The sequence below is a fragment of the Nicotiana tomentosiformis genome, chromosome 9, assembly GCF_000390325.3.
Source record: "Nicotiana tomentosiformis chromosome 9, ASM39032v3, whole genome shotgun sequence".
In the NCBI taxonomy this organism is placed as follows: Eukaryota; Viridiplantae; Streptophyta; class Magnoliopsida; order Solanales; family Solanaceae; genus Nicotiana; species Nicotiana tomentosiformis.
Window position 1 is genome coordinate 102,408,369 of NC_090820.1, and position 14,207 is coordinate 102,422,575.

At 38.3% G+C, this 14,207-nt stretch overlaps 1 protein-coding gene and 1 long non-coding RNA gene across 5 annotated transcripts in view; one reads left to right on the top strand and one right to left on the bottom strand.

Moving 5' to 3' along the window:
• LOC138899616 (uncharacterized) overlaps window positions 1–14,207 on the top strand; it is a 129,535-nt gene that overhangs the window by 53,366 nt on the left and 61,962 nt on the right. The window lies entirely within an intron of this gene.
• Window positions 1,120–9,564, bottom strand: LOC104101518 (cold-responsive protein kinase 1-like). Of its 4 annotated transcripts, none has more exons than XM_009608979.4 (7): window positions 9,542–9,564; window positions 8,018–8,191; window positions 6,297–6,409; window positions 5,671–5,881; window positions 5,359–5,596; window positions 3,897–4,044; window positions 1,120–1,844 (listed from the first exon to the last, which is right to left on the bottom strand). In XM_009608979.4, the coding sequence occupies exons 2-7, from the start codon at window positions 8,100–8,102 to the stop codon at window positions 1,518–1,520; spliced, it is 1,122 nt and encodes a 373-aa protein (XP_009607274.1). In that variant the 5' UTR covers window positions 8,103–8,191; window positions 9,542–9,564; the 3' UTR covers window positions 1,120–1,517. The 4 variants fall into 4 exon arrangements, with proteins under 4 accessions (XP_009607274.1, XP_009607273.1, XP_009607272.1 ...); XM_009608978.4 differs by lacking the exon at window positions 9,542–9,564 and adding an exon at window positions 9,280–9,379; XM_009608977.4 differs by lacking the exon at window positions 9,542–9,564 and adding an exon at window positions 9,052–9,282.

Consider the following 14,207-nt stretch of genomic DNA (forward strand, 5'->3'; position numbering starts at 1 on the left):
GCTTTCTGTTGCTATCTATTGTCTCTTTTCGTACTCTTAAGCCAAGGGTCTATTGGAAAACAACCTCTTTATCCCTCGGGGTAAGGTTTGCGTACACAATACCCTCTCAAAACCCAAACCCACTTGTGAAATTTCGCTGGATTGTTGTTGTTGCTGTTGTAATTTTTCTTTCCTTTTGTGTCCGTCTCAGTCTATGAAGAAGTAGCTTCTTCACTATATATGCCGCTGTTGACACAAATCGTATTTCGCAGGTACCATGGTGTTTGTTAACACGAAGTAACGTATTTTGAAAAGCTTACTTTGACATTGGTAAGGAATTGGTATAACTAACATCAAAAGTTGGAGCATTTGAAACGTGGATCCCTCACTGGGCACACTTATATAAGTTTGCATGCAAAGGAATTGAGCCTTCTTCTTTTTTTCTTTTTAAATTTATTTTCTTTCCAGCGCAGTGATTAGAACAAGAATCCAAATAAAATACAAAGACGAGAAATACAGCAGAAAAGGTAAAAGAAATTTTAAAAATTAAATATTATACATTATGACTTGTCTCGTAAGGGAACCCTTAGAGCAAAGGTAAAGTTGTCTCTGTGTGACCTATAGGTCACGGGTTCAAGCCGTGAAAGCAGCCACTAACCCTTGCATTAGGGTATGTTGTCTACATCACACCCCTTGGGGTGCGGTGGTTCTCCGAACCCTGCGTGAATGCGAGATTCCTTGTGCACCCGGCTGCCTTTTTTACAATAAGACTTGTCTGATCAATCTAGTAGATAGAAATTTTAAAAATTAAATATTATACAATATGACCTCTCTCGGAAGGGAACCCTTGGAGCAACGGTAAAATTGTCTCTGTGTGACCTATAGGTCACGGGTTCAAGCCGTGAAAGCAGCCACTAACCCTTGCATTAGGGTAGACTTTCTACATCACACCCCTTGGGATGCGGTGGTTCTCCGGACCATGCGTTAATGCGGGATTTCTTGTGCACCCGACTGCCCTTTTTAAAATAAGACTTGTCTGATCAATCTAGTAGATACAAGAGACTGTTAGGCTGTTAGCCTCCAAACCATGTTCACTCTCAGTAAAAGGAAAAAAAGAAAGAAAGTGTTGGACAACGTAGATTGACGAAAAAGTGAACTACTTTAGGGATAAAACCAAATAATTAGAAAAATAGAGAATATGATTTATTGAAATAATTTCTTCCTAATTTTCTTTATACTAACGAAATTCCCTATGGTTTCTGCCCCAGCTCCAATTGGTGCACATATTTGAAACTCCGAGGAGTATAGGCGTGCCCTCTACTCTCTTCCCAACTTAAATATCAGGCTTTGTTCGTGAAAGGGTCAAACTCATGATGTGTGCCAACCCCCACATAATGTGCCGCATCCTTATCATTGAACCAAAACCCCGCTGGCAATAATTTCTTCCTATATTCCTCATTTCCTCTTCTTAAGTAAACTAAAGCGGTCAACTCATTCTCGATGAAAAGTTCAAGTGTCATTCACTATTGATAAATTGATTATCTAGGGATCACCTGAGTGATTGTAAGGGGGACAGAACTCATTTGATAACTTGTACTGCTTTCAGATGACTTCAGCTTAGATTGCGTACCACTAACCCCGCCTGAATCTTGGAAAAATCCTGGTGGTGTGAGTTCTTTCTCATTTAGCTTGATGTTTCTTGTGAGCATTTCAAGAACCTGGCTCATCATTGGTCTTCGATTTGCATTTTCTTGTGTACAAAAGAGAGCTACTTTAATGTACTTGACGACTTCTTTTTCTGGAAAATCTCCCAGTTCTGGATCAACTAATTCCAAAAGCTTTTCCTCTTCATAGAGCTGCCAGGCCTGATGCAGTGAATTTCAAGTTTGTCATTAAATAAAGAAACTTTGGACAGTTAAAACAATGTTAGAATGTTGTATTTTCAAGAGTTGGTTTCATAGATTCACGAGAAGCCAAAAAGGGAAAGGAACAAATTATGTTTGCTATAATTACCTTGAAAGTTTCCTCACTATTTTAGCCTGAAAACTAGAAAAATCTCAACATATCTAGGTATATTTTTTCACATTTCTTGGTGTTGCTTGCCCATTGTTTATTTGAATGACTGGTCAATGATGCTCAAGAAAACTATATGGCTGCCTCCCGACTTTCAGTCTTTACGCTACTCCAGTTATGATGTTAGCAGTTTAATTTATTATGGAAGTATAAGCTAATCAAAGGGAGACATTGAGAAGCAAAAAGAAACAGATTCATACAAGAAAAATTAAATTCAGCAAATATTCATCTTTGAGACTTTGAAAATCGAAATGCCTCTCTGCAGCCTTCCTCAACAACACCACAGACCCACATTTGTGAACAATCACATGAAGGTACAGCACCTATCTGAGGCAACAATTTGGACTGTTGGACTTTAGATCCTCTGGCAGGTCCCAGAATAACATGAATCCTTCATACTCAGCACAATCTCTTATTGCTGTAAAGTAGCATCTTTTTATTTTTATTATTTTATGACAGATGCATCCCGGTCAGCTTGTGTTCACCTCGACTATTTCACCGGACACCTGCTACCTCCCACCAGCAAAGGTACCATATAACTCTGACCACCAAGGCTTAGGCAAATGGGAAGAAATCACTTTTTTTTTTGGCTGGGATTTAAACCTGAGACCTCATGGTTCTCCTCCCAGTTTATTGACCATTGGGTCATACCCTTGGGTAAGCAACATCTTTAACCAATGGGTACCTTCTTGGATCAGCTCAACTTTGTAATAGCACTTTCTAATTGTCTCTCTGCCATGATCCAAATTGGACGAAACAGGTTCAAATACACTTGTCTTGTTCATGCTTTTTCCCATGCTGAGAGCCCGTTTGGACATAAGAAATTTTTCCCTTTTTTTCAAAGAATTTTCACTTTTTTCCGAAATCAGCGTTTGTTCATAAAATTTTCAATATGCATTTTGGAATTTTTTCGAAATTTTGAAAAACTCCAAAAAGTTATTTTTCAAAATTTTCACTCAGATTACTCACAAAACTTAAAAAACAATCCAAAATTATATTCATGTCCAAACACAACTCTAATTTTCAAATACCATTTTCACGTGAACATTTTTTTCACTTTTTTTTGGAATTTTACAATTCTTATGTCCAAATGCCCACTGAATCTAAAAATCTCATCTTGCACATTTTTATTTGAGACTCTTTCAAGCAACTATGCCTTAGGTTGAAGTATATTAATTCTCTATATGCATTCCACTACTGGTAAATTAGAGGTTCTCTAAATCTCACACCTATCCTTATTCTAACATACAAATCTCTAATCAGACTAAAAGACAAAGACTACAAGACTAACTGGTAAACGATGGAACTAAAGTAAGTGTAAATTGTTTTATAAGGAACATAGTGTAAGAGTAATAACGACTAAACCTTAATTCAGACTAGTTTGTATTTGGCTATGTAAATACTTTGCTTGATAAACCGCATTGATATAGGTGAAAGTCCAACAACTGTTAACTTTGCACAACTCTGGGAGAAGGAAAAGAATAATCATTTACTCCTTAATCAGAGATTTTCACAAGACAACTTATTTACAGTAGAGGAGTAAAATGTGTCCGGATAGAGCATATCCATATGTCATTCACATAACCGTCCAAATTAGTTTGAGATTGAGGCACATTTAATTTATTGGTTGATATATACTTGTCAGAGATGGATTCACCTCTATTCTCTACAGAATCACATCTTGATGTGCCTGGCAGTTTTCTTATTTCAAATAGCACTAATCAATATATGTAAATACTAGTTGCAAATGCAAGTAAACAAACCATGCAATAGACTGTTGATTTTATTGGGAAAATGAATGGTAGATCTAGAAAGAAATTAAGGAATTTAAAAATTCTACCCACCAATTCCAGGAGTAACTTCTGCCCTTGCCATGTACCGCTGCCACTGCTCCTGCCACTTACTGTTTCAAGTATTAGGACTCCAAAACTGTAAACATCAGCCTTGGATGTTAATTGACGGCCTATTACATATTCGGGTGCCAAATAGCCACTGCGTGGAAGAGAAAAAGGTACAGAAGTAAGAACACTGCTTTCAGTTACCCCATGGTACCATTTAAAATTTTAAAGCAGGACATCTGTTGGAGACCTATCTACACCATAACACAGAACATTCAAAACACTCTAGTTTGAGCCAGATGCTAGATAATCCGCTGCCTTTCTAGTAGACACAATGTGTACAATAATAGGGCAAACAATAGTGAATTCTCAGGAAAAATACACATATTTATCAGGCAAGGGTAGCAAGACGCTATGAAGAACGTGTACCCTTAATTCTTCTGCACTGGAAGAGGTACAATATAAGCAACACAGTTCAGACAAGCTAGTTCTTTAAAAAGGAGAATCCACTTAGATATGGCAATTGGAGAGGTACCGGTGAGTGTAAAAATGCCTTCTAAATTTTTTAACAGGTTTATCTAAACAATTTTTAAAGACACCCAAATTCTACAATCCTCCACACTCACGCTCACCGTACTCACGGATGAATGGTGATTTCAAGTTTGCTAGCTAATGCTCTACCCATGTGTATGTGCACCCTTCCTATTGACATCCACAATAATTTTGTTATCTACTTCTTGATTTACATCCACTAAGCTCATAGGTCAAACAGCACTTGATTACCAAATACGCCAACAAATACTGAGAAAATAAACAAGAACAATTGAGAGATACTGATAGGCAGTTGAAATTAGAGAAACCAGGGGAAGAACCTTGAGTGGAAAATATATGTAAGCTATAATTGTATGGTAAACAAAGCTAATAATATTTAGTGTACTGTGGGAACAATAATGTTTATGTGAATGCCTAATCCAAAATTGCCACTCCTCGTGAAGTTCAAATTCTATCTTCCCCATATCAACCTCCAATTTTCCCGAAGTACTTTTCCCATCATGAAGGTACAGTAGAGCAGGGGCAAATAGTCCCTTGAACAGTGGAAATTGCCATCTCTAGACTCCATTCCGCAACCCTACCCCAGCTTCTATCCATAGGAAGTACTCCCTATACCTACACTTCTCACAAATCATATGTAATAAATTTTCTATCCTATAGCAGTTACAAGAATATTCATAGACAAAGACTCCAGATAGAAAAATGGCACACGTTGAAACCCCAAGGCAAATCTATATGCTTGGGGACACTCGTATTGAGGCACTATCTTGCACTCCTTTCTTCACTTTAGCTACAACTGCAGAGGTTATAGCATCCCACAGGAAGTATTAACTATACTAAATCTCTCTGTTAAACAAAGTCCAATTTCAAGTAACGGAAAACATTGAAGCTTCAACAATAAATTCAGGAGACATACGTAGTTCCTTTTATCTGCGTGGTGATGTGAGTGATATTATCTGGAAAAAGCTTTGCAAGTCCAAAATCTCCAATTTTTGGCTTATAATCCTTATCAAGCAGTATGTTACTAGCTTTGATGTCCCTGTGCACTATATGCGGCACTAATTCTTCATGTAGATAGGCAAGACCTCTAGCGGTACCCAAGCAAATAGCAGCCCTTGTGTCCCACTCTAATTTAACATTCCTAGTGCTGGAACCTGCAAAGCAAGCATCATTTCCAGTAACCCTTTCATAAATGGTGAAGTATTTTTTTAATTTCTAGGAAATTTACCAAACAGTGCTCGATCGAGGCTCCTATTTTCTAAATATTCATAGACCAAGATCCGGTTACTTCCTTCAAGACAGCATCCAATCAACTCAACTAGATTGGGGTGTCTGACATCTGATATGGTTTCAATCTCTGTCAAAAACTCACGCAACCCCTGCCTTGATTCGGCAGAAAGTGTCTTCACAGCAACTTCTACTCCTCTTTTTAGAGTTCCCTACAAAGTTGCACTAAAATTAATAACCATTCAACTAATATGTGAATGCACCACAAGAGTTTAAGTCCAAGGACCTTGTTATTCTCTAAAAGTCTTGATCTCATATTACATATATGCCAAAAACCATGAACCGAAACTTACAAGAGTAAAATGTTTACAAAGCATAACTGTCTTTAAGAGGCAGAAAATGTGAAAATCAAATAACATAATTACAAGTTTGTGATGCAAAATTTAAAGAATTGCAGATAATATATCTCTACCTATAATTAATAACACAAAGGTCTAACAGTTCCAGGCCTTCCAGCAATGTAATTCTGTAAATAGCCCCATGCAAATTACGAGCAAATGCAAGCTGTTCGTGTAATAAAGCTCGGGCATGAAAAGGAAGAGAAGTATTTATAGAATAGAGTTGAACCTTGTATACTGTCCCAAAACCTCCTCGCCCTATTTTGTTACTTTGATGGAAGTTGTTGGTTGCTATTCTTAATTCACTATATGAAAAATTCTTTGTCTTTGCAGTGGAGCAGCCTGACAGAAAGGAAATATTAGTGTGGACATGAAATTGAAGAACAAAAGGAAATGATTAAATTGTTGCAGAAAAAAGATGGATAGAAGGAAATTTTCAGCAACAAAATGTGATGCGTCAAGTCTTTGACCAAGAATAAAAGTTTCATGGTTGCCCCAAAAACTAAACTAGAAGGAACTTTTTCATCCTTCAACTGTGTCATCATTGATGCAGGGCTCTGTATAATTTCTCCCATATCACTTGGTATAGTGAACTTTTTTTATCATAAAAAGTACTCCCTTTGTTCCCGTTTATTGTGAACCTATTTCTTTTTTAGTCCGTTCCAAAAAGAATGAACCATTTCTAAATTTGGAAATAATTTAACTTAAACTTCCTACTATACTCTTAATGAGAGGCTTTTAGAGCCACATAAATGCTATAACATATTTAAGACCACAAGTTTCAAAAGAATTATATCCATACAAATGTTATGGCATGTTTAAGACCACATGTTTCAAAAGTCTTCATTTTTTTCTTAAACTCCGTACCCAGTCAAACAAGTTCACATAAAGTGACATGGAGGGAGTAATAGTTGTGCCACTTGACTGACTGCCTCTTATCCTAACCACTTATAAGATGATTTTAGACAGATACCTGAGCAAGCTAGTGAGCAGGGAATACTCAAAGTTTCCCCTCTCGACCCTTATAATGCTATTCTATGATTAAACCTACCACATCAGTTCATGTTCGGCAACTACTCACTATTCAGATCCTGGAACAAATTTGACCTGTTCTTAGTTCTAATTAGGAACAAGATGAAATCGTGTTTTTCTTTGAAATCCACCTCTGTGGGCCTTGTAAAGCATACCGTGTCCCAAGCCGGATAATAAATGAGAAGGGTTGTAGTCACCTAGCAACCAACGTAAAAATAGTCTAATTACAATGAATTCTCCACATTTTCAACCCTAGGATTGAAGTGTAGTTGATCAATTGACGTTTTCTTTTCTTTTGGGATCAAGGGCCAAGTACAAATTGGCCCCTTGGAGCAAACTCAATCCAAACACCAACTGCTTCTAGAACATGTCATTATCTATATAGCAAGCATATTAATTATATTTATCAAGTACCAAAATATTCTTGTAGAAATCACTCCCTTCATTACACATCATGAATTTCTTCAAGTGGGAAGGAAATAAAGGCTGACTGACTTTTAATATTGCAACAAAATAAATTATGCTCAACGCTTGTTCAATCTGGTCCATAAATTACAGAAAGCATGTCAATTAGCTCAAAATAAGTAATGATAAGTGCACTGGAGGTGTTAAACAGCTTGTATCCACTAACATTGGGTGTAAGAGAATTTCAGAATAGCAAGTATACAAAGGCAGAAGCATTATAAACAATTTGATAACTAGAAAAAGGAAAGAGAAGAATGAATTGGAATTATCGACAGAATATTGCAACCACCATGATAAAATGACAATGCAACATCCAGACCAACCAGCTATGTAGGAGTATGAGGGTTAATGCTGAAGGCAATAAAGTTGCGAAAAATTCATCAAACGACTAAATAAATCATGCAACTGAGAAAAACTGATCAGCTAAAATCCAAGTTCCAACTATGTACTAACCTCCAGTGTCTGGTGTATCTCTATGAACATGATCAACACCCCTTTTCTGCCGCACAGTTGAGGCACCAAAGCAGCTGCAGTTCATTTCAATCCGTACTTTAGTAGGACAATCTTCTTACTTGACCGATAATGCCTCCTGACGTGTGAATTACATGTTAGCCTTCCCCAATTTTTCTGTGACAGATGAAAATGTGCACTGTTTTAGAGATATATTCAAATCAAAATGTTGTCAGTTCTTTTGCTTTAAAAAAACTGAGTAGGGGTATGGACCGGACCAAATGGAGCAGAATGGATATAGAATTCATATAACCAACACCAACTAGTTTGTAATTGAGGCGTACACCAATTTTAAAAGAAACACATCTTATAACCAAATGCTATGGCTCTGCTACTCAGGTAAACCATTGAAATTTACGCATTCTACAGTAAAAATATTAAGTTTTGTATTAAGTTTCTTTTGAATTAAGTACGAAGGAAACAATTAGCTAAAATTCAAAATTCCCGGTACCAACAAAAAAAATAAAAATAAAGTACATATATGCATATGCATCACATCCTACGAAAATGATTTATTAATAAGATCGGTTTTGAACCCTAAAAAGATAAATAAATGCATCATGTATAAGTTTTTTTCATCTAAAAATAAATGAGCACGCCCTATATTTAATATCTCCGCTTCAATTTATGTGAATACATTTGACTGGGCACAAGATTTTTGAAACTTGTGGTTGTACACATGTCATTAACATAATTGTGACTAAATCTTTTGAAACTTGTGGTGTAAAATATAACATAACATTTGTGTGTTTGTAAAAGCTTATCATTAAAGGTCATATTGAAATCCTAAAATTAAGAGTTTCCTTAATAGGAATGGTTTTATTCTTTTTGCCATTAAAAACAGAAATAGGTTCAAATAAACAGAGTCACTAGCATATTTTAAAGTTTTCAAGTATTCTATGCAAATGTACCAAAAATCAAAATTCTTGACTAATCATATCACCATTCTGCAATTTGCTCTAAATTAAAACCTCTACCTCAGATTCAGCTTAATCACTTCAAACTCATCTGATCATAAGCTAATTAACTTATCTACTGTTGATCAACAAAGCCAGCAATTTTTAACAGGAGCGTGAAAAAAAAACAATATTCACCAAAATCAGGAGAACAAATTGTAGCTAACTCAATTCAAATCCTGAATAATAACTCAAAGTGTGGGTGTGGGTGTGGGTGTGCGTGAGAGAGAGAGAAGAATCGTTAGGTACCTTAGAATTTGGAAAAAACAGAGCGAGTAGAAGAAGCAGAAGGAGGGGGACAAAATAGGCGCGTAGGTTACACTATTTCAAGCTTGTTGGTTCGGTATTTTAATTTTAAAATTATTAGGTTCAAAATTAATATTAATAACACAATCAAAGTTATTGGGTTCGGACGACTGGTCCGACACTCTAACTCCGCAACTGATTGGGAGATACGACAGGGGAAAACGACGTCGTGTGGAAATGAGACGAAGAAGAAGACTTATTATACCTTTGCTTTTTCATACTGTAGTAGCATTTTCATTTGGTGAGGTTGAACTGTGAAAACGATGCTCAGTTCTACTTTGCCATTCTGTCAAACGCTGTATTCTCAACTAATTTAGGATATTCTCCCTCTGCACGACTCCTCTTTGTTTTTTTTTATCTTCATTTTTTTTTGTCAACAACAACCATTTTGAATATATAAAGATAATATTATGTCTAAATCTGATTAAGGGTGTTGATTTTTTCAGCATCTGAATTTATTTATTTTATTCTTTAGTTAAAAATCAGTACATCCATCCCAATTTATTTAAAAATACTTTTTCTTTTTCAATTTAACTGTTATATTTTATTTTTCAGTCTGTCTGAAAAAAATTATTTATCTTAATGAGAAAATTTATAATCACATAAGTATTTATGGTTTGTTTTAGACCACAAGTTTTAAAAGTCTTTTTTTTCTTTCTGAAATTCTATGCGCAGTTGTATAGGGTAAAATCGATACATATCAAATACTCGAATTAGAATGGCATGTGGAACCTGAGACAGACGGAAGACGAAGCAAGTGGAAATCAAAACCGAGTACAGCAGCTTCAGTTGGCACCGGACAGTCCCCGAAGGGAACATTGTTAACAAGGGCAAACAAATATTTGCCACCCGATGACATTCAATGAAGAATATTCCTCAGTATTAAATACACAATCCGTTACAGAGAATTTTGGCATTCATAGCATGCCATTATATATTCATCAATGGCCCCTATTATTGTCATTTAAGAGGGGCTTGATCCTAGGACTTTGTTTCCTAGGTATAGCTATAAATAGTGACTTCAACAACCATTGTAACACACGGCAATTCTGACAAACTTATGCTACACATTATTCTAAGCTAAATAATACTTTATTTTCTATCTATCAATATTCTTACTACTATCTTCGGAAGCCTTGCTCCCAGAATCAAGTTGTTTGCTATCTTATCTCGATTTCAATACTAAGTCTTGTATTTAATTTAATTTATTTATCATTTTGGGATCAAATCAATTCGCAAAATTGAGTTTTGCGGGTAAACAGTTTGACGCCCACTGTGGGGCTTAGACAGTTACATAATTGAGTTGATCCTTGTATCTATTACTAATCTGTTTGATTCTTTGTTTCTTAGCAAAAAATCCTAAAAATGGCACCTAACGATAGCAACATGGCACACAACGTTGAGGCCAAAGAAAATCTGCCTCAACACCAAGATTCGATCAGTGATACCCGCAACGAGGAGGACGTAGCCACGTCGGTTCATAGCGTGCAATATCCACGGCACGTACGGAAGGCGACTCCTGATGACGAGCACGTTGCGAAAACGGTAAGGATCCTGAGAGAACAACATCATGGGCCATCTCTCATGGCAAGACTAGGCCATGACAGAATTGAGGCAAGCGATGTCGGGTGCTTCCAACAACGCGAATGGAAGAGGTCCAGTTCCTCCCGGTGCTCCTGCAAACCAAATAACACAAAGGGTCGATAACATAACCCCGAGGGGTGAGGTCCGCTTCGACGGGGCCGGGATCGACAGCGGATCTGGTAACAACAACGGTAATAATCACTTTAAAACTGAGCTCATACGGTTTATAAAGGAAATAAACCCTCGTATGGACAAAATTCTGGGCGCACCACCGGCGTGAAGGGCCCGGACTCGAAGAAATATACCCAGCTCCGTTCAAACCGACCGCAACACCAGAGCTGATTCTGAAGCAGTTTAAAATTTTAGATGTACCAAAATATGACGGGACTTCGGATCCTCAGTAGCACATCACCACCTATACAATGCCGGTGAAAGAAAACGACTTAGCTCAACATGAAATTTAATCAGTCATGTTGAAGAAGTTCGAAGAAACCCTCACAAAGGGGGCCCTAACATGGTATTCACTTTTATCCGAGAACTCAATAGATTCCTTTAAGATGCTTGCAGATTCTTTCATCAAGGCCCATACCGGGGCTACAAAGGTACATGCCCGTAAAGCCAACATATTCAGAATCATGCAAGGAGAGTCTGAATTGCTGCAGGAGTTTGTGACCAGGTTTCAGAAGGAAAGGATGCTGCTACCGGTCGTGCCAGATGAATGGGCAGCTGAGGCATTTACTAAGGGGCTGAACTTGAGGAGCTCCGACGCCTCCCGAAAACTGAAAGAAAGCTTGCTCGAGTTCCAAGCAACTACATGGGCAGATGTCCATAACTGTTACGAGTCAAAGATAAGAATAGAAGATGATCAGCTCGGGTTCCCGGCATCAACCAAGGGTCGGGATCGAAAAAAGAACAGGGATAAGTGGAAGGATGATTTTGACACAGATCGACGATCTTCTAAGGGCCTATTTTTGCCCTACGAAAGGGCCGAATGACGTGGCAGAGGACTCCGGTCGGCGAATAGGTTCGCTCTCGATAGGAGAACTGATCGCGGCTGGAATAATAACTCATTACAAGATAAAGAGACATAGGGTTCCCGGGATTCCACCTATTACAGGTTGTCCGAGTACAATTTTAATATCAGCGTAGTAGAGCTGGTATCGGCAATGAGGAATATCAAGGAAGCACGGTTCCCGAGGCCAATGAGATCTGATCCCAGCAAGAGGGATCCTAATCTATGATGTGAGTATCATGGGATAACGACCACCGGACTAGGTACTGCCGACATCTGTGCGAGGAGGTGGCGACGTTGCTGAAAAACGGCTATCTCAGAGAGTTCTTAAGCGATCGTGCTAAATAAAACTACGACTGCAACCGAGACAATGCAGAGCCTTTGAATATAGGGGAAGATCCTCCCCGACTAACGATCAACATGATTTTTGGGGAACGAGATTAATGGTATAACCTTTTCGGTAGCAAAAAATACAAAGGTATCGGTGACTCACAACAAGAGACTCTGGGAAGTCGCCGAGGAAGATATCACCTTAACAAAAAAGGACGCCGATGGGGTTCTACTATCACACAATGATACCTTGGTAATTTATCTTTAATGTTTTGGATTTTAAAATTAAACGTGTTTTGGTGGAGCTGGGAAGTTCAGCCAATATCATTCAATGGAGAGTGCTGGAGCAAGCCAAGCTAACCAGAAGCATCATTCCGGCCACAATGCTCCTTGCCGGGTTCAACTTGGCAAGCGTAACAACCCAAGGGGAGATCTTGCTGCCCACGAACGCCGAAGGGGTCATGAAGACTACCTTGTTTGAAGTAGTGGATGGCGGCACGGGCTACAAAATAATTCTTGGCAGACCTTGGCTACACGAGATGAAGGTCGTGCCATCAACATACCACTGACTTCTAAAATTTTCAACTCTAGAGGGAATCAAACAAATAGGAGGAGATCCACCGGCGACAAGGGAGATGAATGCGATTTCAAAGAAGTGCCCGATTGCCGAGGTTAGAAACAGGTTTGTCAAAGAAGAGGTAACTAGATTGCTCGATATCGGTTCAATCCGGGAAGTAAAGTATCCCGACTAGCTAGCTAACGTAGTAGTAGTTTCAAAAAAGAATAATAAATTTTTCATGTGCGTAGATTATAAGGATCTGAATAAGGAGTGCCCAAAAGACTCATTCTCATTGCCAAACATTGATAAAATGATTGATACAACGGCCGAGCATGAGTTGATGAGTTTCCTCTATGCCTATTCAGGGTACAACCAGATCAAAATGAACCCGGAGGATCAGGAAAAAACTTTGTTCATAACGAACTTTGGCACATATTGCTACGATGTGATGCCCTACGGGCTTAAGAACGCCGAAGCCACTTACCAGAGGCTCGTGAACAAAATATTCAAAAAGCAAATAGGGAAAAAAATGGAAGTTTACATAGACAGTATGATGGTTAAGTCTTTGAATGAAGGTGACCATCTGAAACACCTCCAAGAAACCTTTGACATCCTAAGGAAGCAAAACATGAAGCTCAATCCCGAAAAGTGTGCGTTCGGAGTCAGCTCCGGTAAATTTTGGGTTTTCTGGTGTCACAAAGGGGGATCGAGGTCAACCTCGACAAGATTAAAGCCATCAAGGACATTCCAGACCAGCTGACAAACTTTAAAAAAGTCCAAAGTTTAACAGGAAGACTGACCGCTCTAAGAAGGCTCATTTCTCGGTCCTCGGAAATGCTATCACTTCTGAAGAAAAAGAACAACTTTGAATGGACTTTGGAATGTCAACATGCCCTAAAAGACCTGAAACGGTATTTATCAAGCCCTCTATTACTATCAAAACTGGAGGAAGGCGAACAATTGCTGGTTTACCTAGCGGTTTCGAAGGTAGAGGTAAGTGCCATTCTAGTCCGAGAAAATGAAGGTACACAATCTCTTATCTATTATGTTAGTAAAATTTTAACGGGAACGGAAATTTGTTACCCGCACCTCAAAAAATTGACCTTAGCTCTCGTAGTCGCCGCTCAAAAACTTAGGCCTTACTTTCAATGCCACTCGATAGCCGTTGTGACAACTTTTCCCCTGCGGAATGTTCTCCACAAACCTGAATTGTCAGGTCGACTGGCCAAGTGGGCAGTCGATATGAGTGAATTTGACATCGAGAATAAACCCATGACTACGATCAAATCACAAGTTTTGGACGACTTTGTGGCTGATTTCAGTCTCGGGCTGCTGTTTTTGGCCACTAAAGAAGCGATGATAGCGTCGAAAATGACATTGGGAGTT

Bases quoted from the DNA above. Each gene is read 5' to 3' on its own strand.
- LOC104101518 (XM_009608979.4), bottom strand. From the start codon at position 8,102: ATGAACTGCAGCTGCTTTGGTGCCTCAACTGTGCGGCAGAAAAGGGGT. The intron at 6,410-8,017 runs GTTAGTACATAG...CCTTTCTGTCAG, and splicing joins AGATACACCAGACACTGGAG to GCTGCTCCACTGCAAAGACA. The intron at 5,597-5,670 runs GTAAATTTCCTA...CTTGCTTTGCAG, and splicing joins CCTCGATCGAGCACTGTTTG to GTTCCAGCACTAGGAATGTT.